At 41.9% G+C, this 26,866-nt stretch overlaps 1 protein-coding gene across 4 annotated transcripts in view; it reads left to right on the top strand.

Moving 5' to 3' along the window:
- Nucleotides 1-850: 850 nt before the first annotated feature.
- LOC145340961 (lysosomal amino acid transporter 1 homolog) overlaps nt 851-26,866 on the top strand; it is a 47,470-nt gene continuing 21,454 nt past the window's right edge. The window contains exons 1-4 of one of the 4 annotated variants that reach the window (XM_080185577.1): nt 851-965; nt 10,425-10,494; nt 19,446-19,484; nt 21,473-21,802. In XM_080185577.1, the coding sequence (XP_080041703.1) occupies nt 21,612-21,802 (191 nt within the window). In that variant the 5' untranslated portion in view covers nt 851-965; nt 10,425-10,494; nt 19,446-19,484; nt 21,473-21,611. The remainder of the gene's footprint in view (nt 966-10,424; nt 10,495-19,445; nt 19,485-21,472; nt 21,803-26,866) is intronic. The other 3 variants (XM_080185575.1, XM_080185578.1, XM_080185579.1) reach the window with 3 other exon arrangements.

Here is a 26,866-nt window from a genome sequence, read left to right as displayed (position 1 = left end):
AGAACATTCTCCACTTGCCTGGATGGGTGCAACCCTCAAGAAACTCAACACCATCCAGGACAAAGCAGGCTACTTGATTGGGTTAGGTGGATTGGCCAAGCTAAATTACCCCTTTGTGTCAGGGGGACTAGCTGAGGTAAATGCATGGGGTTACAGGGATAGGGCCTAGGTGGGATCATGGTCAGTGCAGACGCGATGGGCCGAATGGCCTCCTTCTGCACAGTAGGATTCTATGGACACCCCATCCACCACCTTCAGCATTCAGTCCCTTCACCATTGGTGCACACAGTAGGGTGAATTTTACCACCCCACCTGCCATGGGAATCGGAGCGAATGAGGGGTGGACCATGGAAAGTCTGTTGACCATGGGCAGGATTTTCTGGTTTTGGGGCGAGTGAGACTGGAAAACCCTACCCAGGGTGTACCATCTACAAAACCCACAGCAACAATTCAACAGGGTTCCTTCCACTGTGCCTTCCAAAACTGATGACTTCTCCCACAAGGGCAGCAGATGCATGGGAACAGTACCCACCTGCAAGATCCCAACAAGCCAAGTAGAATTTTGACTTGGAACTATATCACCGTTGTTTCACTGTTACTGGGTCAAACTCCCGGAACTCCCTCGCTAACAATACTGTTAAGCCTACCTACACCACGTGCAGTGAATTGGTTCAAAACTCTTAAAAGACACCTTTAATTATTTATTTAACGTTTAATTTTGTGGTTAGGCAAGAACAGCAGTTCTCAAATGCAGTTTGAGACTCCCAGTCCTCCGAGGCGCTGTTAATGGAGCACATTGTTGGATGAATGTGGTCCTAGCTTTGAACTGTAGGTTGAGGGTACACTTGTTCCGATGCTGTTTTATTTCATTACTGGCTGGGGCAGATTAAATGGCGAATTCAAGCAAATGCGATTTGGGGAAAATCTAGGAGAGAGCCAGGGATGACATTTGGAGATACTAAAAGGTGAGTACAATGTACACGGATCGGAGCGACAATGTTGATTGTGAATGGTTACATCTCTTATTGCGGATTGTGAATAAGTGCAGTACCAATGAACGAATGTATGTCACCAATGAAAATATATAAATTATTTCCAAGTGAATAAGCATTCAATTATTAAACACTAAATACACTGATTGAACTAGCTAGCTATTACACTGTGAAGTAAATTAGGAGAACAGTCGCTGTTTATGCAGTTGGGATTTTTAATTACTGAATTCATGGTCATTTTCTGTGTGGTTACGAAGCTGAACTCGGTGTTACAAGGTTTGTACACATCTTCACAAAGTGGCAAACTTTTAAAGCAGAGCTTACCATTTTTGCACTAACCTAGGTGTAACCCAGTATTGTTTACGCTGTGTGCAGGCTGTAAAGCACAGTGATGAATCCATCATTTTACTGTCTTTCTCCAGTGTGAGATAGTCTAGGGCAGTGTTACAACCTGGGATCCAAAGAATGAATGAATGGTGCCAGTATTTGACCTCAGCTCAAAGCAGCTTCTTTAAAGTAGTGTAATTCCGCTCTGTTCTGAGGTATTTCATTCGGAACTAAAATACACAACTGACCCCTCCTGTCAGTTGCTTATTAAATTGGCGAGTCATCTCTTACTCAGGCCCAAAATCGAGAAGACGAACAGCGTAATTTTCAACCCCAGACCTTGATCGCCACTGATTCCACCCTTACCGTAGCCACTCCTGACTGAATCATACCATTTGCGAGCTTAATCCCCTCTTCACCTCTGAGCTATAGACTCCACATCCCCTTCATAACCAAGACTATAGTCCCCTTTGGATTTAGCTCTGTCACCTACTATTACCACCACCAAATGTGACCATTCTAATCCCTATCCTCCGCAAACTTCAATTTGTTTGAGGTTTTGCCACTTGTATCCATTCTGATTTAAATTACAGTCAGCCCCCACCATCCTCTTCCTCCTTACTGTTTCCTGATTTCCTATCATATTAAATTCAGAGCCCTTGTCCTTTTATACAGAGTTCTTCTCACTGTAAAGACCACCAGTCCTATAATCCCTTCCAAACACACGCCACCTCTGACCAACTCCTGTTGTTGCCCCTAGCACCCCTTCTTCATCCCATCACACTCTCGGGTTCCAGAATCCTGTTAAGCTGCCCCTATAAATGTTTCCATTTCCCAACCCCTCTCCATATTTATAAAACATCATCTCAAGATCCTTTCATTGCACTAAGCTATTGATTGCCCTTTCTAGTTATTATAGTTCTTGTTTATTTTCTTTGTGCGTATTTGTGAAGCATTTGAGACATTTTTTGTTGAGAGATAGCTGTGGCTCAGCTGATGGCACTTTAACTTCTGACTCACAGGGTTGTAGGTTCAAGTCCCACAAAATTTAGATTGACCTGTCTCTGTCCAAGGTGACATTTTTTGACTGCAACATTGAACTGCAGTCTCTTCAACCATTTCAGGTGGATATGTAAAAAAAATCCATGGCACCACTCATAGAAAAGCAGTGTATTCTCTGTCCAATGTTCTGAACAGTATTTGTCCTTCAATCAATATAACTAAAATAGATTATCTGGTTATTTAGATTATTGTTTGTGGAGATGTACTATATGCAAAATGGCTGCCTGTTTCCTAAATTACAACAAGTTTTTAATGTTTATTTATTACTGGCACAAGTAGGCCTCCGTTATCACTCCAATGAAGTTACTGTGAAAATCCCCTACTTGCCACACTCCGGCACCTGTTTGGGTACACTGAGAGAAAATTTAGCATGGCCAATGCAACTAACCTGCACAATGATTACACTTCAAAAGTATTTCATTAGCTATCAGGCACTGTGGATATGCCAAGGTTGTGAAAGGTGCTATATAAACACAAGTCTGAACTGAACTCCCAAATCTCTGACTAAGAGGCAAGAGCGCTGCAACTGGATCAAGGCTGACATTTATGATGTAATTGTTCAGATGTCTATGTCTACATTCTACACCTAAAGCAGCAGGCCTTCACTGATGTAATTCAGTGATAGTCATCATTTACACATTGTTTGAATTAAAACTTTGTTTTTTTTCAGTCTGTTGTATCATATAAACACTGTAATGCTTGTGCCAAGGCACCAGGGACAGTTATACACTTGCACTCCAGTCTATACTGTGGTAGCTGGCAAATGCATAGTTAGGAAAAATCTGTTAGCTGTAACAAACTTGCTTTCTTGAACCCAGATGCCCCAACTCCATCCCATGTTCCTCAATTCCCCCTCTCAGAAATCTAGGTAGTTATTCCTTAAACTCATCTGTTTTATGGTTTCCCTTGTATTTTACTCATCAACTCTGTCCAATGATCTGGCATACATTCTCTTGATCAGTTTGGCAGATGGATCCACTTTGTCCATTTCCTTTACAAGCTTAAAAATTTGAAGATTGATATTTTCCAAAGAGGAATTCTGTTATTTCCAGTAGGAAATATGAACTGATTTTAGTTTGATGAGAATCTGCATTTTTTTAAGAATATGAGGCAATTTCAAATGATTCATTTTATATTTTGGCCATGTCTGTAGTGCTCTTGTTGTTGTGTACTGTTTAATGTGAGTGTACACAGTAAATTGACTGATCTTGAATTGAAGCCTTCAGTTCTTCCTTTGAATGAGCTTGTTACATTAATGCTCGGTATTGTTTAAAGTTTATTTATTAGTATCACAAGTAGGCCTACATCAATACTGCAATGAAGTTACCATGAAAATCCCCTAGTTGCCACACTCTGGCACTTGTTCAGTACACTGAGAGTGAATTTAGTTTGGTCAATGCACCTAACTTGCACATCTTTAGAGTGTGCGAGGAAACCCGTGCAGGCGCTGCACAGATAGTGACCTGGAATCAAACCAAGGTCCCTCGCATTGTGAGGCAGCAGTGCTGAGCACTGTGCTACTTGTTCAGCTCTCATTTAACCTGTAAAATCTTCACATACCTAACTCAATTCTAGAACAGCAAGATCAATTTATGGGAGGTGATGGCCTAGTGGTATTGTCACTAGACTATTAATCCAGGAACTGAGCTAATGTTCTGAGGACCCAGATATGAATCCTGCCACGCCAGATGATGGTATTTGAATTCAATACAAAATATCTGGAATTAAGAATCTACTGATGACCATGAAACCATTGTTGATTGTCGGAAAAATTCATTTTGTTCACTAATGTCTGCTAGGGAAGGAAATCTGCTGTCCTTATCTGGTCTGGCCTACATGTGACTCCAGAGCCAAAGCAATGTGGTTGACTCTCAACTGCCCTCTGAAATGGTCTAGCAAGCTACTCCATTCAAGGAGATTAGGGATGGGCAATAAATGCTGGCTAGCCAACGACACCCACGTCACTCAAACAAATAAAAAAAAATCAGCTGTAGTATGTTCTTGTGCCCAGACTATTGTGTTTGAACATCATCACCAGGACTCCTTTGTTGAAAATGATGCTCAAACAAGTGGGGCGGGATTTTCTGGCTGCGATCACCCCAAAACTGGAAAATCCCCAAGATCAACGGACCTTGACATGCTCTGAACCTCCCCCCATCACCCTCTCGCCCTCCCACCTCCCCCACCTGGTACAATTCCTGTGGCAGGCAGGATGGGAAAATTCCCCCCTCCTGGAAGAAAAATGAGCAACCTTTGTTGCCTAGCTGAACAACCAAAAGTTGTAAGTCAAGAACGCAGCTTTCCATTAGCTCAAAGACAAACCCAGAAGATGAAGTGCATGTGGTGGGAATAAAGAGCAAAGCCTGAAAGTTCCAGCAATGGGCTGATCATCATGACCTGCAAAGCCTTTTTTGTAGCCACTATGGCCATCTATAGACTAGAGTCCATTGTATTCACTTCATTCATAGGGTGGTGTTTCTCATCTTAAGGATGACAGTGCCATCCATCTATCCTGATAAAAATATTTTGAACAACTCCTCAACTGTGAATCCAGAGTGGTGGCTGTATTCTGCAGGCTGTTCACCCGTACTCTGTAGTAGAATTTATTGGTGAATGAACATAAATGGGTGAGCTGCAATAAGCAATCAAATAGATGGAAAACAACAATGTCTGTTGCCCCAACAAAAGTATTTCAGCTGTAGTCTACAAAGCTGGTGGGCTTTTGCTTCCATCAGGACCCCATGCATTGGTCTGATGGATCTGGGAGGAAAAAGTACTCCCCATTCTGCTGCCCCACAACTGATTAAAAATAACTATCATCAAGAATGGGGTAGGTCATGCTGTGAAAACTATTGAGCCTACTTCCTGTGGCGGAGAGACTCTGTGGTTTTAGAACATCCCAAAGAAACCTTTGACGTGGTCTTTGTTGCCAGACAAATCCAAGCAAAATGTCAAGAGCAACACCAGAAACTCATTGCATTCATCAACCTGCAGGGACATTTGATTAAAATCACCAAGGATCCATGGATGTGTGCAAGAAACTTAATCACATATGATGAGGTAACTGCAACTATTGAGACGGAAATGGGTGCCTTCAAAATCCAGACTGGGGTTAATCAAGACTGTGTCACAGCCGCCAAACGATTTACCATCTAACTGTCAGTGACTATTCACCTCACCAAAGATCAACTGCTCCCTCTGAGAGAGACCATGTCAAGGTCCATTGATCTTGGAGATTTTCTGGTTTTGGGGCAATCGTGACCAGATAATCCTGCCCCAAATGTTTGAGCATTATTTTCAACAAAGCAATCCTGGTGATGATGTTCAAACACAATAGTCTGGGCACAAGAATATACTGCAGCTGTTTTTTTATTCATTTGAGGTGTTGCTGGCTGGCCAGCATTTATTGCCCATCCCTAGTCACCCTTGGATAGAGTTTGTTAGACCATTTCAGAGGGCAGTTGAGAGTCAACCACATTGCTGTGGCTCTGGAGTCATGTAGGCCAGAACGGGGACGGATAGCAGATTTCCTTCCCTAGAGGACATTAGTGAGCCAAATGAGTCTTTCGGACAATCAACAATGGTTTCATGGTCATCAGTAAATTCTTAATTCCAGATATTATGCTTCGAATTCAAATTCCACTACCTGGCGTGGCAGGATTTGAACCCCTGTCCTCAGAACATTAGCTGATTCCTGGATTAATGCACATGTTGCCATATTTGAAACTTAATTGCCTCTAGAGTGTAGGTTTTTGCTCTTTCCTGTTCTTTTTAGACCTTAAGGCATAGAGGTAGAATTAGGCCATTTGGCCCATCAAGCCTGCTCTGCCATTCAATCATGGATGATATTTTTCTCATCCCCCATTCTCCTGCCTTTTCCCCATAACCCCTGATCCCCTTATTTATCAAGAATCTATCTATCTCTGTCTTAAAGATACTCAATGATCTGGCCTCCACAGCCTTCTGCGGCAAAGAGTTCCACAGATTCACCACTCTGGCTGAAGAAATTCCTCCTCAAATCTGTTTTAAAGGATCGTCCCTTTAGTCTGAGGTTGTGCCCTCTGGTTGTAGTTTTTCCTACTAGTGGAAACATCCTCTCCATGTCCACTCTCCATTCGCCTACTTTCTCAGAAGACTAAGGAAATTTGGCATGTCAGCTATGACTCTCACCAACTTTTACGGGTGCATCGTAGAAAGCATTCTTTTTTGTTATATCACAGTTTGCTATGGCTCTTGCTGTGCTCAAGACTGCAAGAAACTACAAAAGGTCTGAATGTAGCCCAATCCATCACACAAACCAGCCTCCCATCCATTGACTCTGTGTATACTTCCTGCTGCCTCAGCAAAGCAGCCAGCATAATTAAGGACCCCACATACCCCAGACATTCTCTCTTCCACTTTCTTCCATCAGGAAGATACAAAAATCTGAGGTCACATACTAACCGACTCAATAACAGCTTCTTCCCTGCTGCTGTCAGGCTTTTGAATGGGCATATCTTGCATTAAGTTGATCTTTCTCTACATCCTAGCTATGACTGTAACTACGTTCTGCACTCTCTCCTTTCTTTCTCTGTGAATGGTACGATTTGTATAACGCACAAGAAACAATACTTTTCATTGTATGCTAATATATGTGACAATAATAAATCAAATCAAAAAATCGAATTCTATCCAGACCTTGCAATATCCTGTAAGTTTCAATAAGATCCCCCTTCATCCTTCTAATCTCTATTGAGTACAGAAGAAGAGTCCTCAACCATTCCTCAGATGACAAGCTCTTCATTCCAGGAATCATTCTTATGAACCTCATCTGGATCCTTTCCAAGGCCAGCACATCCTTCCTGAGATTCAGGGCCCAAAACTGCTCAGAATATTCCAAATGGGGTCTGACTTGAGCCTTATACAGCCTCAGAAGTACATCCCTGCTCTTGTATTCAAGCCTTCTCGACATGAATGCTAACATTGCATTTGCCTTCCTAACTGCCTACTGAACTTACACATTAACCTTAAGAAAATCTTGAACAAGCCCTTTGTGCTTCAGATTTCCTGATATGTCCCCATTTAGAAAATAGTCTATGCCTCCATTCCTCCTTCCAAAATGCATAACCTCACACTTTTCCACACTGTATTCCATCTGCCACTTCTTTGCCCACTCCCCTATTCTGTCCAAGTCCTTCTGCAGCCTTCCTGCTTCCTATCCCTCTACATATCTTTGTTTCATCTGCAAACTTGGCAATAGTGCCTTCAGTAGCTTCTTTCAAATTATTAATTTATATTGTGAGAAGTTGTGGCCCCAGGACCAAACCCTGAGACATACCACCAGTCACCTGAAAAAACCCATGGCCACGAGAATTGATCCGAGAACATTGGATATCAATATTCATTGGCTACCTGTGGCAAGATGCTGAATTGCTTAGCATCCCTTATTGCCCTGGATAATAAACCAGGGATGTGACAATGGAGAATTATTATATCAGTTTGAAATAGTCTTTGCACTGAGTGTTTGCTGAAAAAGAAATGGGTTTTCGAAGCTTTTTGTATTGCACACATCAATTTCAGACACAGGAATGTGAACGGGGACAGGAATTAATACTGAGAAAAGGGTGCTGATTGGTCGAGGTACTACCATGGGGAATGCATCAGAGAGCTTTGTCCCCCATGTTTTTGTTTAATTTTTTAAAAAGGCACAATGCCTGGACATGTTCCTTTTGCCTGCAGAGGACAGGTTCTTGCATGTGAATATATGTAGATTCTAGTACGCAGAAGTGATTACGAAGCCAACTGATCTTAAAATTAGTTGTTAATGTAGTTCTTGGCACATTCCAGATTGCTCAGCAAGAGCAGTCCACTCATGGAATCAAACCCAACATGGGACATTATGGTCTGAGTTTAGCAAGCATGAGCTAGTTGAGTATGGACAGTACTCTGTCTATCACGAACAGCCGAAGGACATGCTGTTTGAAGTAGGAAGGAGAAATGTCATCAGGATAACCCATGCAAGAGACACACGTTATTGAAGTTTATTATACTACTTTGCCACCAAATTGGGAAGAAGGTTTTTTTTTATGAAACCTATCATAACTTTTGAATAAAATAAATCAATAAAGGTTTAGGGGAGGTTATCTTCTGAAGAAAGGTAATAAAGTCTGAGCCTGTATCCATTGGAGTTTAGAAGAATGAGCAGTGGTCTTATTGGAAGCCCCAGAGGGAACTTGACAGGATGGATGATAAAAAGATGTTTCCTCTTTAGAATCATAGAATCCCATCAGAGCAGAGAGACGGCATTTGGCCCATCAAGTCTGCATTGACTCTCCACATACAACAGGGCCCTCCCCTTGTAACCATGCCCTCCTAACCTACACATCTTTAGACACTAAGGGGCAATTTAACATGCTGAATCCAACTAACATGCACATCTTTAGACTGTGGGAGGAAGGAAACACACACACAGACAGGGGAGAATGTCTGTGTGGAGTTTGCACAATCACCCAAGGCTGGAATTGAACCCGGATCCCTGGCACTGTGAGGCAGCAGTGCTAACCACTGTGCTGCTCTTTCATTGTGATTATAATTGTTTTAAATTCTCCTTCCTTTTAGTGTCCTGACTCTCAGTTATTTCTGGGATGTTATTTGTATCCTGTATAGTGAGGACAGGTGCAAAGTATCTGTTCAGTTCATTCATCATTTCCTTATTTTCCATCATTAATTTCCCAGACTCACTTTCTAGAGGACCAATAATCACTTTATTCTTTTCCTTTTAAAATATCTGTAGAAACTCTTGCTGTCTGTTTTTATATTTCTAGCTAGCATTCTCTTGTAATCAAATTTCTCCCTCCTTGGTAACCTTTTAGTCAGTCTTTGCTTTTTTTTATATTTTGCCCAATCTTCTGACCCACTGCTTATCTTCATGCTTTTTCTTTTAATGTGATACTATCTTTAACTTTCTTACTTAGCCACTGATGGAGCGTCCTTTCTTAGAGACTTTCTCACTAGACTGTACCTTTTTTGAGTATTCTAAAATATTTCCGTAAATGTCTGCCACTACATCTCTATTGACCTATTCCTTAATCTAAACTGACAGCTTACCTTGGCCAGTTCTGCCTTCACGCCCCAGACCTGCCCTAATTTAAGGATAAAATACTAGTTTTCGATTCACCCTTCTCTTCCTCAAACCAAATGTTATGATCTCTGCTGCCTAGGGATGCCTTCAATATGAGGTCATTAATTAATTCTGTCTCATTGTACAGTACCATCCTGGATATCTTTGCCAAACTTATTTGTGCAATCTACATGTAGCTTAAAATCACCCATGATTATTGTTCTATCTTTCTCACAAGGCCCCATCATTTGACCCTGAAGAAAAAATTCAATCACTATATCTGTGTTTTTAACACATAGTTTGACAAGCATGAAATGACTAAAACAGCAAATTATATAACCGCTTACAGCCCAGGATACAATTTGATATACCAAGTCTTTGCAATCAAATCCCTAGGCTCTAGTTTCTCTTCACTGCTTTGTATCTTCATTTGCTTCAAATATTTTATCCAATTTTCCATTAAAAGATGCAACTGCTTCTACTACTACTGCCCCCTATAATCATAAAACTTTTCATGCTTCAACACTCTCTATAAAATAATGTCCCCTAACCTTTCTCCCTATCTCTTATTGGAGATCAAAACCTTAAATCTAATCAAGACGCAATTAACTGATGTGACTTACTTTTTCACGCTTGAATTGTTGATAAAAATATTGGAAAGCCATGCAGCTTGTTTTATCTGTATTCATTTTGTCTTTTCCTAAGAAAAATAACTGCTTCATTTCCATGATGTCTTAGAGGATGGGCTCTTCCATGCAATAAGTCACACTTATCCTCTGGATGGGTTTACATATCTTTAGTCCAGAAGTCAAGAATATGTCACTTACCTTCAGTGCCAACACAGTATGTCATTTCAAAACAGATTGTGGCATGGGGGAGTATTATGTCCTGTGAATTCCTATTTTCCACCCTGCAACATTCTCTACTTGTTTGTTTCAATATAGGTTGGATGTAATCTCCAAAGTGAGCTTATATTTCACAGAAACAATTTTGCAATCCTCCAAAAAATTGATGGTGAGTAATTTGCATCCTTTTTGCAATGAATTGTTTTTCTTAGTACATCTTTCACCCACTGTCTAATTTAGTCATCACTTGCTTTTCAACTTGTTTGTGCTGTAGTGTTCTATGTTCAAGCAGCAGAATTAAATGTCCAACAAATGTATCGTTTGACTCACTGAAGACTTGGGTGGATTTAATTGTTCTCAGTATAAGGTAAATTGGTACTGTTACACAGCCCATTGTGAAATTTTCTGTAGCTGCGTATTAGTCTATGAATTGAAATCTATTTTTATTGCCAGCATTTTGCCTGTCATTCTCCACATTCAATGTTCTTCAAAGAACACATTATTCTAAATGAAAATTCTAACATTATAAAATCACAAATATCAAGTAGAAGTTTAAATATATTGGTGAAAATGGTTGGCATGTTTGTGCAGTTGTTAGCAGTGCTGCCTCACGGTGCCAGGGACAGGGTTCAATTCCAGCCTTGGATAACTATCTGTGTAGAGTTTGCATGTTCTCCCCGTGTCTGCATGGGTTTCCTTCGGGTGCTCCGATTTCCTCCCACAGTCCAAAGATGTGCAGATTGAGATTGGCCATGGTAAATATTTAGGGTGATGGGGATAGGGTTGGGGAAGAGGCCTGGATAAGACTCTCTGTCAAAGAGTTGACATAGACTTGATGGGTCGAATGGTCTCCTTCTGCATTGTAGCAATTTTATGAAATGAAAGCCTCAGAATTTGCAGAAGCATTTTCTTATCTTTGCTTGGATTTTCAGTTTAAATTATTAGGAGCTTATATCAGATCTATGAAAATAGTCAATGGAAACTATCCGTTCAGAATTTTTCGGGTTGTATTTTACTTTCAGTCATAACGTCTAGAATATTACAATACTTTTTGGATCACTTATCTCTGATAATTCAATGTGAAGTTGAAGATGCTAGTTTTTGAGGGGCATGTGAACAAAATAGTCAAACAATATCTTTTACTGAGAGGAAAGTGTGTTGATAGTATCGTTGACTTCATATCAAATTCCACATTCTGTCGACTAAAATTCACAAGCTGGTTTAGTAATTTTGAAGTCACTTTTGGAGCATTTCAAATGGTTATATTTTCTATGTCTCTTCTGATCTGCTTAGTAGTATTTTGGCTAATGTGGCTATAAAAATATTTAAAGTACATGAAACCTCACAACAAAAGAAAATACATTCAAGAAAGAATAAGTAACAGAATTTTCGAAGCATATTTACTGATCTCTTGTATTCTGTCTGTGCAAAAGTTCTTGTTCCTAGGAACAACTTGCAAATTTTAAAGAGGGAATTGCTGTGAAGAATTGGAGTATGGATTTGTGCACAGATGGTATGGGATTGACTGCCTGTTTTTACACACATTGAGATTTTTCTAAAATTGTGGGAAAGTGTTAAAGGGTGCTCCATCCAATATCACTGGCCTTTCAACATTGCCAAAAGCTCAAGTTACCAAATGTGTTACTGATCCTTTTTGTGCTGGTGCGGGAGGGAACAACTGCCTTTACAAGAAGTAAAAATACTCAATGTGATTTGAAGTACTTCCTGGTGGCCAATTATAGATCCGTATCAGCATACATAATGGAAGGAGATGCCTAGAGGGGAAAGCAAGCTTTTCCCCTTCTGGGTTGTTTAAACTTTAGTTCTAAGTTAATACCCTATTAGAAAGCATTGTCTAATCATGAAACGATAAGTGGATTTTTCTGATCTAGGCTGCTTAAGGAAATATTTTCTACCGTCTTTTAGTTTCCTCCTGTTATTGAAAATACACTACACCTTTCAAACCTCAGTTCCTCTTGCTACTCGGTCAGTCAAATACATGAGTAGTGAACCCTCAGACGCGAATTCCCAAGGAAAATGTTGAGGGAACGAGCTCAGTTATCCTAATTGAATAGCCTGCATGCACTTTTTATCTTGATACACACACAAAGAATGGAAGGTGATCATATTTGAGACTGTACCACGATAAAAGGGTCTCCAGGAGAGATGGAAGAGAGGAAGAAAAGAACTACAAGGAAATCAGCATATTTCATATGGCTTGTTTCATTTCTAGCAGCTGTAAGCTTGGCGTTGACTTCATTGCGTCACCAGGAGCCTGTATACATGAAGTAATTACTGTTGCATGATGATCTCCGACATGACGACCCTGATTTCTGTTTACAAGCACTAAGCAGATTACAGAAGAAAGCTTATAGACAGCAGAGGAGAAAATAATCAACAGTTTTCTGGCCATTTCTTCGTCTTTTATTTTGGAATGGGTATAGAATTTAGCATCCTTCAAAAATCTGTGAGGATAAATTGTGTTTCCTACTTGAGATCTAGTTGTATTTGCAAGTAAGAGCATCAAAAAGTTTTGTATTCTTTTAAACCATCAATTAATTCTAAAAGTTTGGCAGGAAATGCCAATTTTGCCAGAATGATAAAGTGTCAATTTTGTCCCCATTCCCCTGGGTCATACACATAAACTTTTACCTGGGTCATACACATAAACTTTTACCTGGGCCATACACATAAACTTTTACCTGGGCACGTGTAGAGAGCAGAATAGTGGCATGAGCAGAAAATTAGTAGTCACTTTATTAATAGGGGTATAGAAGACAAAAGCAAGGAAGTTATGATAAACCGATATAAAAGATTTACAAAAATGGATCCGGGGATAAGAAACTTCGGTTACTTGGATAGATTGGATCAGCTCGGTCTGCTTTCCTTAGAGAAGATTAAGTGCAGACTTGATGGAGGTTTTCAAAATCATGAACAAAGTAGATTGGGAGAAAGTGTTTACACTGGTGAAAGGACCTTAAAAATGAAGTCAGAGATTTAAGGTGATTGGCAAAAGGAGTAAAGAAGATTTGAGAAAAAACTTATTGTGCACTGAATGGTTAGAATCTGGAATGCACTGCCTGAAAGTGTGGTGGACAGCAATTCAATTAAGGCCTTCAAAAGAGAATTAGGTAATTATCTGAAGAGAAAAAAGTTGCAATGTACAGGGAAAGGTGTCAGAAAAGATAAGGCAGGTTGTTGAGAACCAGCATGGTAAGGACAGGCTGAATGGCCTGTTTCTGTGCTGTATCCATTCTATGATTCTGGGTGCTGGTGAAATTCAAGAGGAACTGAATAATTAAAAGAAAATAATACACTAAAGCAACAAAAATTCTGAAGTGAACTGAAAAAGCCCGGAAATGTCAAATGGGGTTCAATTGATAGCATTCTTGCCTGGGAGTCAAAAGGTTGTGGGTTCAAGTCCTACCCCAGAATTGGAGTGCAAAACATCAGGGCTGAAACTCTAGAGCTGCACTGCTGGAAGTAATGCCTTTTAGTTGAGTTGTTAGACTGAGGCCCTATCTTGACTTCTCAGATGTAAAAATTCCCATCACACTTTGGTGAAGTAATCTGTAGTGTCCTGGCCAATATTTATCACTTAATCGACATCACACAGATAGATGATCTGGTCATTGTCACACTGTTGTTTGTGAGAACTTCCTGTGTGCTGGTTACACTCCCACTTCTCTGAAATTACAATAGTACCAGCGCTTCCAAAATAGCCTGATGCTCTGTAAACATTTGGAACATCTTGTGGTCATGGAAGATGCTATATAAATGCAAAGCTTTCTATCACTCTTGAGAAGAAGAACTGAAGGGTGACCCGATCTACAAGTGTAATTCTGCAGGTAACTAATGGAGCAGCCGAGTACCGGCTTGATGCTGAGGTGGAGGTAATGCTCTGTGCAGTGATTGCAAAGAGGATCTCCGTCTGTTCTACTGCCTCAGAAACATTGCAGCATGCCTGGCACGAGGTGTTGGCTGGCTAAGGCAACAGCTGAGCAGTATTGTCACTGGCAGTCATCAGTACACATCAACTCTGTAGAATTGTATAACACAGAAGCAGGCTGTTTGGCCCATCATGCTTGTGCCAGCTTTTTAATGGAGACCTTTAATTCATTCCAACCCCTGCTGTTTCCACATAACCCTGCACATTTTCCCTCAAAGTATTTCTCAGGCTCCCCTTGAAAGTTACTATTAAATCTGCCTCAGCTGCCCTTCCAGGCAGTGTATCATCGTAACTCATTGCATTATTTTTATTCCCTTCGTGTTGCCTCTGCTCAATGTGACATTGCAAGTTTAGTTGGTGACAGTTTGGTTGGTTGGTTGATTGTTGCGTAATAAATCTTTCTTCCATGCAATACCAGTTAGAGCGTGGCTGTCTGTGTGGAGTTTGCACATTCTCCCCTGTCTGCATGGGTTTCCTCCGGGTGCTCAGGTTTCCACCCACACTCCAAAGGTGTGCAGGTTCGGTGGATTGGCCATGCTTAATTGCCCCTTAGTGTCCCAAGATTTGTAGTTGAGGGGGATCAGCAGGGTAAATATGTGGGGATAAGGCCTGGTTGGAATTGTTGGCAGTGCAGCCTCGATGGGCCAAATGGCCTCCTGCATTGAAGGGATTCTATGGTTCTATGATGTGCTGTGATTGAGTTGCTTCTAAAGAGCCATCCAGTACAATTGTTATGAAGCCTTTGCACGTGTCCATGACATTGGGCTTGTTTTTAACAACCCACCTTCACAGTTGGACCCTTTGTGTGCATGAATCGAATACCAAAGTAAGGCATATGTACCTCTATCTGCAGAGGCGGATATGCAGATGCTAGCAGGTGGGTACAAAACACCTCTCGTGAAGCCTAAATGTTAGTTTGTTGGTCCTCAGGATTCCCTGTAACAACCCATTGAGTGTGGAGATGTCTGCGTTGGACTGGAGTAAACACATTAAGAAATCTCACAACACCAGGTTAAAGTCCAACAGGTTTATTTGATAGTAAATGCCACAAGCTTTCGGAACGCTGTTCCTTCATCAGGTGATGAAGGGACAGCATTCCTCACCAGACGAAGGAACAACGTTCTGAAAGCTTGTGGTGTTTACTATCAAATAAACCTGTTGGACTTTAACCTGGTGTTGTGAGACTTCTTACTGTGTACAACCCGTTGAGACCATTGATAGTGCTGAGGCCAAGAAAATGAGAATTGATGAAAGGTTCACAGGAATCTAACAGAGGGGGGGAAAAAAAACTGTTTTCCCTGAACCTTTGAAGTTTGCTTCTTCTTACTCTGGAACACTTGGCCTGGATGTTGATTTATATGGGCAATTACAGCAAGTGGTGTACACCTTAAATCCAATCAAGCTAGGCCAGGAAACAATTCTGAAGATGTGATTGCAGCAATTCTGGGTTATTGGCAAATCATTTGCAAACACCTGTTTGAGCTTAAGCGTTCCAGCTTTGTGTATTCATCCACTGGAATTGTGCATCGTGTGTGAAAAGGGTGAAGGCCTGATATTGTAAGGTTCCCCCTCCTAGTTCATGTTGTAATTGCTGAGCACTAGGTTGAGCAAGATTAGCTTCACTGGCTTTTCCCTTGGAATGATGGCAAATGTCACACTGGAAATACTTGACGAGAGGTATAAAGTAGACTCTGCCACCTTTGTGACATTCCAGCCACTAATCAGTGGAAACTATTCCCGCTGCCTCAGTGGAAAAATTAATTTCCTATATGCACCTGAAGAGGAAAGGGGGAAAATTGTTAATCAATGTTTATAACATTCAAATAATTCATTTTCGTAGCAGTCAGTAAAATAAGAAGCAGGTGCCCAACATGGTTTTATTAAATATAGAATAAAATGATATGTGCTCCCCCTTATATGTGCTTATTGGTTTTGTGGTATTAGTTCATTAGATGTGGCACTCCATAAATAAAGCTTTAATGCATTTATTTAGAGCAGCAGCGTATCCTGATATATGTTCTTGAAAAAGAATCCCAATCGATGACATTTTGACCAAATGTTTGTCTTTACATTCGATTGTAGTGTTCATAAAATCCTTAAAGTGCAGAAGGAGGCCATTCATCACATCGAGTCTGCACCAACCACAATCCCACCCAGCGCTCTCTCCCGTAACGCCACCTACGTACCCTGCCAATCCTCCTGACACCAAGGTCAATTTAGCATGGCCAGTCAATTTAATCCGCACATGTTTGGACTGTGGGAGGAAACCAGAGCACCTTGAGGAAACCTACATAGACACAGGGAGAATGTCTTGTGTGCAGTTTGCACAGTGAACCGAGGCTGGAATTGAACTCAAGTCCCTGGAGTTGTGAGGCAGTAGTGCTAATCACTGTGCCATCCTATGTTTTTGTATAGAATCAAATAAATGTGGATAGGAAGTGCCTGTACATGTAAGCATTGTGTACAATTGAACAGCTGATAATGATAGGGTGGCACAGTAGTACAATGGCTAACACTGTTGTCTCACAGTGCCAGGGACCGTGGTTCAATTCTGGCTTGGGTCACTGTCTGTGCGAAGTCTGCACATTCTTCCCGTGTCTGCGCGGGTTTCCTCCGGGTGCTCTGGTTTCCTCCCACATTCTGAAAGACGTGCTGGTTAGGTGCATTGACCTGAACAGGCACCAGAGTGTGGCAACTAGGGGAATTTCACAGTAACTACATTGCAGCATTAACGTAAGCCTTAATTGGGCCTAATAAATAAACTTTATCAGATTTTAATTTGTCTCATTTCACCATGATTCATTAAAATGGTCATCATTACCAAGTTGAATTTGTGTTTCATGAGTGTTCCTTTGCTGCAAAAAAAAAGTCCTTTTGTAAAGAGTGTGTCAGTATTTGAGGAACTACAAATGGTATTGAACTCTGTGTCAAGGATATCCTTGCTGTAGAAGTACTGCAGCAAAGGTTTCCCAGATTGATTCCTGGAATGGCAAGACTGACATACGAGGAGAGATTGAGTTACTTAAAATTATGTTTGCTGGAGTTTAGAAGAATGAGAGGAGGATCTCATAAAAACCTATAAAATTCTAAAAGGACTAGATAGGATGAATGCAGGAAGGATGTTCCTGATGGTGTGGGTGTGATCAAAATGAATAGCAGAGCGGACTTAAAGAGCCGAATGACCTACCTGTCCTTCTATTTTCTATGCTGTTATCTTCCTCCAACACCTTTAGATTGTCGTCAGCTGATTGGGACTGCTCTCCACTGGTTTAACTCTTACCCATTTAATTGGAGCCAAAAGATATCCTGCAATGGCTTCTCTTCATTCTCCTGGAGATAACATCTTCCCGTTCTGTTTCTCATCCACACCCTTCCCCTGGGCATCACCATCCAAAATCAGATCATCTGTTTTCATGTGTAGCTGATGACACCCAGCTCGACCTCACCACTACCTCTCAGTCCTAAATTGTCAGATTGCTTGTCTGACACCTCGTACTGGATGAAGAGTAATCTCCTCCAATTAAATATTCAGTCTTTACTACAAACAACGTTGACAACATCCCTTTTCCTGGTAGCAGGTGGAGAGTAAATCACTGTTTGTAACCTTGCTGTCGTATTTCATCCTTAAATGAGTTTCCAATCTCACATTGGTGCCATGACTAAGATTGCCTGTCAACTTAATATAAGGTAGGTCCATTCAAAAGTCTAACGGCAGCTGAGTTGGTTGGTATATGACCTCAGACTTTTGTATCATTTTCCTGATGGAAGAAGGTGGAAGACAGTATGTCCGGGGTGTGTGGGGTCCTTAATTATGCTGGTTGCTTTTCCGAGGCAGCAGGAATTTTCAAATGGCATCTCTATGATTGTGACTGTTGTGCATTTTCCCACCTCCAGTCTATATCCTTTGACATGGTTGGCCATTCCATCTTCCCCCAACATCTCCCATCTGTTTTAAAACACAATGAGATTCCCCACATTTAGTTCCATTCTCAGAGTCAATGGATGGGAAACTGGTTTGCAAATGGATTGGGCTACATTCACAACCATTTGTAGTTCCTCGTAGATGAAGAAACGGAATAACAAATCTCAAAGGATTCTCGAGATAATAGCGAGAAGCAGAGTTGTTTAAAAAAAAAATTGTTTATTAGTCATGAGTAGGCTTACATTAACTGCAGAGAAGATACTGTGAAATTCTCCTAGTCGTCATACACTAGTGCCTGTTCGTGTCAATACACCTAACCAGCATGTCTTTTGGACTGTGGGAAGAAGCTGGAGCACCAGAGGAAACCATGCAGGCACAATGGAGAACATGCAGACTCCACACAGATAGTGACCCAAGCCGGGAATCGAACCCGGTCCCTGATGTTGTGAGGCAGCAGCGCTAACCACTGTGCCACCATGTGGCAAATATTGTGGATAAGTGAGAATGGAACTAAATGTGGGGAATCCCATAGTTTTCTAAAATAGATGGGAGATATTGGAGGAAGATGGAATGGCCAACTACGTCAAAGGATATAGACTGGAGGTGGGAAAATGTACCACAGTCACAATCATAGAGGATGTCATGTAATTTTGATGCAGGCCTTGTACCAGTGCTCATTTATCACTGTTAGCTCAAACACAAGGCAAAGTTGAGATTGGTCCTGCTCAAGTACTCACATTTCCAAACAGGCTTTACCTAATAGCAATCAGGAACAAGAACTTCGGTTCATGTGTATTTTTATTTCATCCTATTCCTCACCCAATGTGCCAGCATGACTCCCAACGCAGTCCATGAAAAGCAAATCTGGCCTTTTTGACTTGCAGGGCTAAAGGCTGCCTTGCTGGAAAAATAAAAAAGGAAAAAAATTACTACTTTTAATGAAATGGAGACAATTACAAAGTGAGTTGATAGGTATTTAAAATTATAAAGGGATGGAACAGGGTAGATAGAATAATAATTCCAGTGATACAGGCTACATAGATTTAAACTTAAATGACATTTAGAAAAGAACACTGGAAAAATATTTTTACACTGATTCTTGACAGTCTGGAATGTATTAACAAAATTATTGATTAAAGCTGGTTTCTTGGCCTGGATTTTCACTTCTGAGGGGTCTGTGTGGAATTGAGAAATTTCCCGACTGCTGAAACTGCTCTGAATAGCTCAATGTTTGCTGTTCACTCCACAGTTCACTCTGCTGGTCCAAGAAGGAGACATCAAGACTCAGGTGAGCACAAACTCTAACAATTATGCAAATGGTTGCTGATGCTGGAAGAAATGGCCCATCATGGGCATGCCACAGGGAAAGATGTAAGCACACCTGCCTGTCCACCTATGAAAAAGCATGCTGACCAAATTTAGGGCTGGACAAGCTTCACGAGACATAGTACATGGAGATGATAGCTTCCTGGCACCATCTGTGACTGATGGTATTGTGTATTGAATTCATTGCATCATAATGCTTCAGGGGAAGACTGATATACACCACGTGCAGAGTCTTTGCCCTTCAGACTACCCTCTTTCCACCTACCTCTCCAGTTGTGGCCATGCAGTTGAGCCTTGTCTCACAGCTGCCATGGAAGACCAGTGTGACTCAGTGGGAGCAGGCCAGCACAGTCAACTGTAATCAGGACCACAGTATGCCATCTTGAATTGACAGGACCAAATGCCGGGTCCACCCAAACTGCTCCCCACCCTCTGCTACTCACTCTCCCAGCTTCCACCGTGCCCCTCCCTCCCCCCCCCCCCCCCCCCCACCCCACACACACACACACACGTCAGACAATGCTAAGCTGGAGAAAGTGGCTCATGTATATAAGCAGGCAGTTGTTATGTGGTGAGACCAGTCAAAGCTGGAAGCCTTATCTACCCATGTTCTTTCTAATTGTCACACCAGCACACCAGAATGTTGCAAAGGAGACCAAGCAGGGAAGCAGTGGGGGTGGGGGGCAGTGTGGCACATGGCAGGAGATAGCTTCCACTGTAACAGGAGACTGCTGCAGACCTTGGATACAATGCAGGAAGAGGCTTCACAACCTTCTGCAGTCTCACCCAGGCCCAATCCCCATAACCTCATGCATTTACCCTAGCTAGTCCCACTGACACTAAGGGGTAATTTTAGCATAGCCAATCCACCCAATCCACACATCTTTGGACACCTTTGTGACGTCCATAAGTCACAGGAATCATATTCTGGAAAGATCAATGACAAAAACAGCTTCTGCTTGCAGTTAGTTGCACTTTGAAAAATGCCATCATTTTGCAAACTGAGCATGAGTAAAATCTGCCCCACCAAAGTACCCCCCGCACCCCCTCCCCCACCATGGGTCACTGTCTGTGTGGAGTTTGCTCATTCTCCTCGTGTCTGCGTGGGTTTCCTCCGGGTGCTCCAGTTTCCTCTGACAGTTCAAAGATGTGCAGGTTAGGTTGATTGGCCATGCCAAAAAAAATTGCTCTTAGTGTCCTGAGATGTGTAGATTAGAGGGATTACTGGGTAAATATATGGGGGTAGGGCCTGGGTGGGATTGTGGTTGGTGCAGACTCGATGGGCTGAATGGCCTCTTTCTGTACTGTGGGGTGCCATGATTTTTCTATGATTCATAATGGGCTGGATAGGTGTTGGAAGGAACGAGTATGAGAGCAGTGTGAGGCACATGGGAGTAAATCAATCTGACAGTGAAAAATAAACATAACTACATATTATATGGTGTTACATTGTTGTTTTGTGTTACGATTTTCTATGTAATTTTAAAGAAGAAATTTTAACTAGGATTTTTAAGTATTCTTGCTCATGTCTGTGAGGGAAGCTTCCCTCCCTACACTTAGAGCAGCACAATGGTTGGCACTGTTGTCTCGTAGCACCAGGAACCCGGGTTCGGTTCTAGCCTCAAGTGACAGTCTCTGTGAGTTTGCACATTCTCCCCATGTCTGTGTGGGTTTCCTGTGGGAGCTCCAGTTTCCTCCCACACTCCAAAGATGTGCAGGTTAGATTGAGTGGCCTTCTGAGTAAAGGGGATTAGCAGTGGACCTGATGGGATTGTTGTCAGTGCAGCCTTGATAGACTGAATGGCTTCCTTCTGCATAGTAAGGATTCTGTTGTTTTTTTGGAGCAGGAGCAGAACGTTCAGTTCCTTGATGATTTATGGTGATTTTTCATGAAAAAGATTTTAGTGAAGTCAAATTTCAGACTGAACTAATGCAGAGCATGTTTTTCAGGGTGACTCATGTTGAAACTGCACCAGGACCTGTTCAGCTGATTAGATCTCAGTGCCCACCATAAAGAGAGGAGTTCCTGTTGCAAGTTCCTGGTCCAGGATACTCCAATCATCTAGATCCAGTTTCACTGTGTTATATCATGAGAGTTTTACCCCAGCTTCTGAGGAACAACCATGAATCCAACATCACTGTGGAAAAGAACGATCTATTATGTGGGAATGAAACATGGATATCCTCCGTGATGGAAGAATGTGTACAGAACCTGTGGGAATTCTGGAGTGCAGTCCTAGGACTTGCCTCGATCTGCTGTTTTCTTTTTGCTGCTCTACCGTAAGCTTTTACCAAATCCATACTTTATTCCAGCACTGTTTTTAATCATGAATCTTATTATGTTGATTCATTTTCTAATATTCTAAAAGCACATTGATTTGATTGTAGAAGTTGAGACATTTTTATTTCACAAAAGCGATTTGTTGCTGTGGTGCCATTAGCTAGAGTAAAATAATGAGTAGCTGCTGATAGTACAAAAGGGTACTGTAAATCTTCTATTTGTTCTAAGGTTAAATGGTTTTTGAAGGAATGCTTACAAAGTTATCTTTGCATCATTAATGTCTATAATTGATATTGTGTGAGGTACGTATTTCTGATAGCCAGATTTGAATGCTTATTATACAACAATTAGGTAAGTGGAATTTATACAGTGTGTATTTAGTAATAGATTCTGTGTGTTGCTGTTCCTCAGAAGGTGACAAGTACAAGGCAAGAAAGATCTATTCCTGTGTTCCTTCTGTGCTGGATACCCATCTGGCCGTGTCATCAGAAATAGTGGGATTTCACCCAGTCGCTCACAGCTAACTGAGCTGTGGCATGCACTGGAACCAGCTAGTGGAAGATCCTAGAATGGTTGTGGCACAGATATCTTCTAAGTATATTAAGGGGAAGAGGATAACCAGGGAAGGAGTAGGGCCCATTGAGGACCAAGGGGGTAGCGTGTGCGTGAAACTGGAAGATATTGGTAGGGTGTTGAACGAGTACTTCACATCTGTCTTCATTTGGCAAAAGGATGTAGGTTCAGGTTTCATGGGGGAAAGACTCTGAGATTCTTGAACAGTTTGACATAGGGAGCAAGAAGTTATTGGAGGTTTTGGCAGGGTTAGAAGTGGACAATTCCCCAGGTTCGGATGAGTTATATCCCAGGCTTCCATGGGAAGCAAGGGCAGAAATTACAGGGGCTCTGACCCATATTATTAATTCCTGTCTGGCTACAGGAGACGTCATGATGTGGAGATGCCGGCAGTGGACTGGGGTAAACACAGTAAGAAGTCTGACAACACCAGGTTTAAGTCCAACCAATTTATGGAGAGTTCTGGCCAGAACTCTCCATTCACCTGACAAAGAGGACAAACCCCGAAAGCTTGCGAGTTTACTATCAAATAAATTGGTTGGACTTAAACCTGGTGTTGTCAGACTTCTTATAGGAGAGGTGCCAGAGGATTGGAGGATGGCTAATGTCGTTCCACTTTTCATGAAGGGTGGGAGAGGTAAACCAGTGAATTACAGACCAGTGAATCTCTCATCAGTGCTAGGGAAACTATCGGAGAAAATTCTGAAGAAGAGAATTACTCTAGACTTGGAGAGGTAAGCTTTGGTCAGGGATAAACAGCATGGCTTTGTCAGAGGGAAATCATGCCTAACAAATTTGATTGAATATTTTGAGATGATCAAATGTGTAGATGAGGATTGTGCAGTTAATGTAGTTTATATGGATTTCAGCAAAGCCTTTGACATGCCCCACACAGGAGACTGATGAAAATGGTAAGAGCACATGCAATCCAGGGTAACTTGGAAAGTTGAATCCAAAACTGGCTTAGTGGTAGAAGACAGAGGGTGATGGTAGAACTCTGTTTGTGTGATTGGAGGCCCATGTCCAATGGCATACCACAGGGGTCAATGCTGGGTCCCTTATTGCTTGTGATATATATAAACCATAGAGATGAGAACATTGTGCGGGGTGGTGGTTAATAGTGAGGAAGAAGGTCTTCAGTTGTAAGAAGATATAGACGAGTTGGTCAGATGAGCAAATCGATGGCAGATGAAATTTAAAGTGAGAAGTCATGCATTTTGGAAGAAATAACAAGATAAGGGTGCACTCAATGAATGGCAGGACACTAGGAAACTCCTTGGAACAGAGGGGTCTTGGGGCACGTGTTCACAGATCCCTTTATGCAGCAGAACATGTTAATAGGGTAGTTAAGAAGGCATATGGGACACTTGCCTTTATCAGTCGTGGCTCAGGTTACAAGAGTAGGAATATTATGTTGGAGCTGTACAGAGCTTTGGTTAAGCCACAGTTGGAGTACTGTGTGCAATTCTGGTTGAAACCAGATTGGATGTGATTACACTGACAGGGTGCAGAGGAGATTCCTCAGGCTATTGCCAGGGTTGGAGCATTTGAGCAATGAAGAGAGGTTGGATAAGTTTCTGTTGCTTTTTTTTAAGAGCATAGAAGGCTGAGGGGGGATCTGATTGAGATGTTCAAGATTATGAAGGGTGGATAAGAAGCAGCTGTTCCCCTTAGTTGAAGGGTCCATAATTTGAAGGTGGGGGGGAATGGAGGTTTAGAGGGAATCTGGAATGTGCTGCCTGGAAGGGTACAAAGGCGTGGACCTTCACAACCTTTTAAATCGTGTGTGGATAAGCACTTGAAATCTCAAAACATTCAAAGCTATGGGTCAAGTACTGGAAAGTGGGACTAGTGTAGCTTTAGTGCAGTTTTGTTGGTGCAGACTCGATGGGCCAAAGGGCCTCTTCTGTACTGCATGACTATGATAGAAGAAGGCCATTTGGCTCATTATTTCCACGCTGGCTCTCTGCAAGGGCAACTTGGCTAGTCACATTTTTCCCCATAGCCTTGCAGCTTTTTCACTTTTCAGTTAATTATCTCATTCCCTTTTGAAAAGTCACCAGAGTGTCAGGCAGCGTATTCCAAATCCTAAACACTCATTCCATGGAAGGTTTCTCTTAAAGTTGCCACTGGTTCTTTTGCCAGTCATTTTAGATCGGTGTTCTCCGATACACGATCTTGCCACCAATGGGAACAGTTCCTCACCATCTGCCCTGATGTTCCCCCTCCCCCACATGAGCTGGCCAATTCACCCCCTCTCTCTGCAATGACCATCCAGTTATTCCCCCTCCCTGCACTGGCCGGTTGATCACACCCCATCATGTACCTTCCTGATCGATCGCCAGATGCAGATTGCACAGTGTTCCCTCCTTCCGAACTCATTTGCAGAGTGAACAACATCCCCCTGCTCACCTCTTAGGCCCTGCCCTCTTGGCAGTGCCCAGTGGGCACCACCAGTATGCCAGGCTAGTGGTGCCAGGGTGCCTGGTGGGCAATGCCAGGGTGTCAGACTGGCACTGCCCAAGGAGCATCCCCCACCCCACCTCCTGGGGGTGTCAGGGCCTCTGGTCCTACTGGTGAGGCCATCACGACAGGTCTCTGTTGATGGAGACCATATGTGAAGATCCTCACCAGTGACACTGCTAAGGCAAGTAGACTGCACGATTCTGTCCCGGGCTCACTTATAATAATTAAGTTCTACTTACTGCAAAATTTAAATATTGAAATCAACCTTCCACCATTTTCGGGCATAAGGCTGATCTCGTGAACCCGATTTTTCACCTCTCTCGATCTTACCGGCTCACCCCATCCATTGATCAGCGGGACAAGAAGATAAGATCGACCCCTGAATGTCCCATGCATGTCCCAGGAGTGGGCAGATCATGATACCAGTCAGTATCTAACATTTGGCACTTAATCTAATTATTTGGACCTTGCTGGTCCTGTTAATGTGCTTTTCAGCCCATGCTTAGTTGGCCACTCGTTCAGCTGCACCAGGGGCCCAACCCTACGTGTGCTATTTTAACAGCATCATCATTTAACTTTCATGTGAAGTATTTTTGACCATTCTTGCTGCTTCAGAACTAATGGAAGTATTTTGTTGTTGGAAGAATTGGCCAAAGTCCTTTCAGCCAGAAGGGAATGATGCTGGATCTTTGGAAGACGTGATGTGGTTTTGAAGGGCCTTTGAATTGTGTCACTTGCTCCCTTCTTGGGGCCTACAGTTGCAGTCCCTCTAGGACAGCAGAGTCACAGGGAGATGGAGCAAAGAGGAGAAGCAATTTGCAGAGCGAGGAAGGAAGAACGTATTGAGTACATTATTACTTAATTTGGGCTGTGTGAGCATTAATAAGAAAACCCACTGTTACTCATATTTCTCCACCCGTGAATATTTTTGGCAGAAAGTTTTGAGCTGCCTCTGACAATCACTCAATGGATAAATGTGACAGTAATAAACAAGACATAATTTGATTAGTCTCACTAACCTGGGACAATGCTGGGAATACTATAACAGCATTATTGTCCTGACAAGGGAAGGAAAACAAAGTCAGCAAGGGAATCCACTTTTGATTTTTGCTCAGCTTCTACTGATATGTACTTGTGTAAATTGGATGAGGACACAAATGGGTTTGTTTATAATGAGTCCTATGATTTAACAGTTTGTTGATCTTCATTGCTCTTCACATGCCAGCCTGCACAATCAAGGGTGAAGTATGGGAATACCAGTGTGTGGAACTCTACAGCAGCATCAACTGAGACCGTCAGGAAAGAAGGGGATAAAGGAAAGGGGGAGAAAAGAGGGAGAAAGCCAAACTTTTGGCTCGAGGGAATTCATGTTTCACAATTAAAAACGAGTAAGATTCTGCAATGCAGCTTTTAGAATAACACTTAATATAGTCCTTAAGCTTGTCAGTAAACATCATCACCAAAACATTACTTTGCCTTAATTGGTTTCACATACAGAGAATATCCAAGCAGAGAAAAAACATTTCAAAGTTCGGGACTACACAAGAGTCATTGACTGGGAAGTCAGGCAGTCCCTACCCCTACTCTGTGGCCTTGTTCAGGAAGTACACCTGGTATCCTGTTTTCTCATTCCCAGCATCATCCTCACTATTGCTAATACATCCCTCTAAGTTCATAATTATTTAATCATTTACTTCACATGCAGTCACATTATTATGTAAACCCTTTCATGTTTAATGCATGTTTAGATGTCAAATATTTTATTTTTCAACAGGTTTTGCAACTTTACAAAGTCATCATTCTCATTTGAGTATCTTGCGGCAGGTTTTTACTGTTTGCATTGTCTTTTTTAGTTCCTATCTGGTTAGTATTCATCGGAGGTGGATATGCTGCTGTGTTCCTTACATTACAACAGTGACTACTGTTCGAAGGGTATTTCATTGCTTTGAGAGCTCCTGAGGTCATGAAAGGGAATATATAAATGCAAATGTGTTTTTCTTACTTTCCTTCTCCCAGAGTTTGTG

This window comes from Carcharhinus amblyrhynchos, chromosome 3 (assembly GCF_965287045.1).
Source record: "Carcharhinus amblyrhynchos chromosome 3, sCarAmb.v2.hapA, whole genome shotgun sequence".
NCBI lineage: Eukaryota > Metazoa > Chordata > Chondrichthyes > Carcharhiniformes > Carcharhinidae > Carcharhinus > Carcharhinus amblyrhynchos.
Note: the sequence above shows the minus strand (reverse complement) of the source record. Positions and strands in the feature narration are given on the sequence as shown.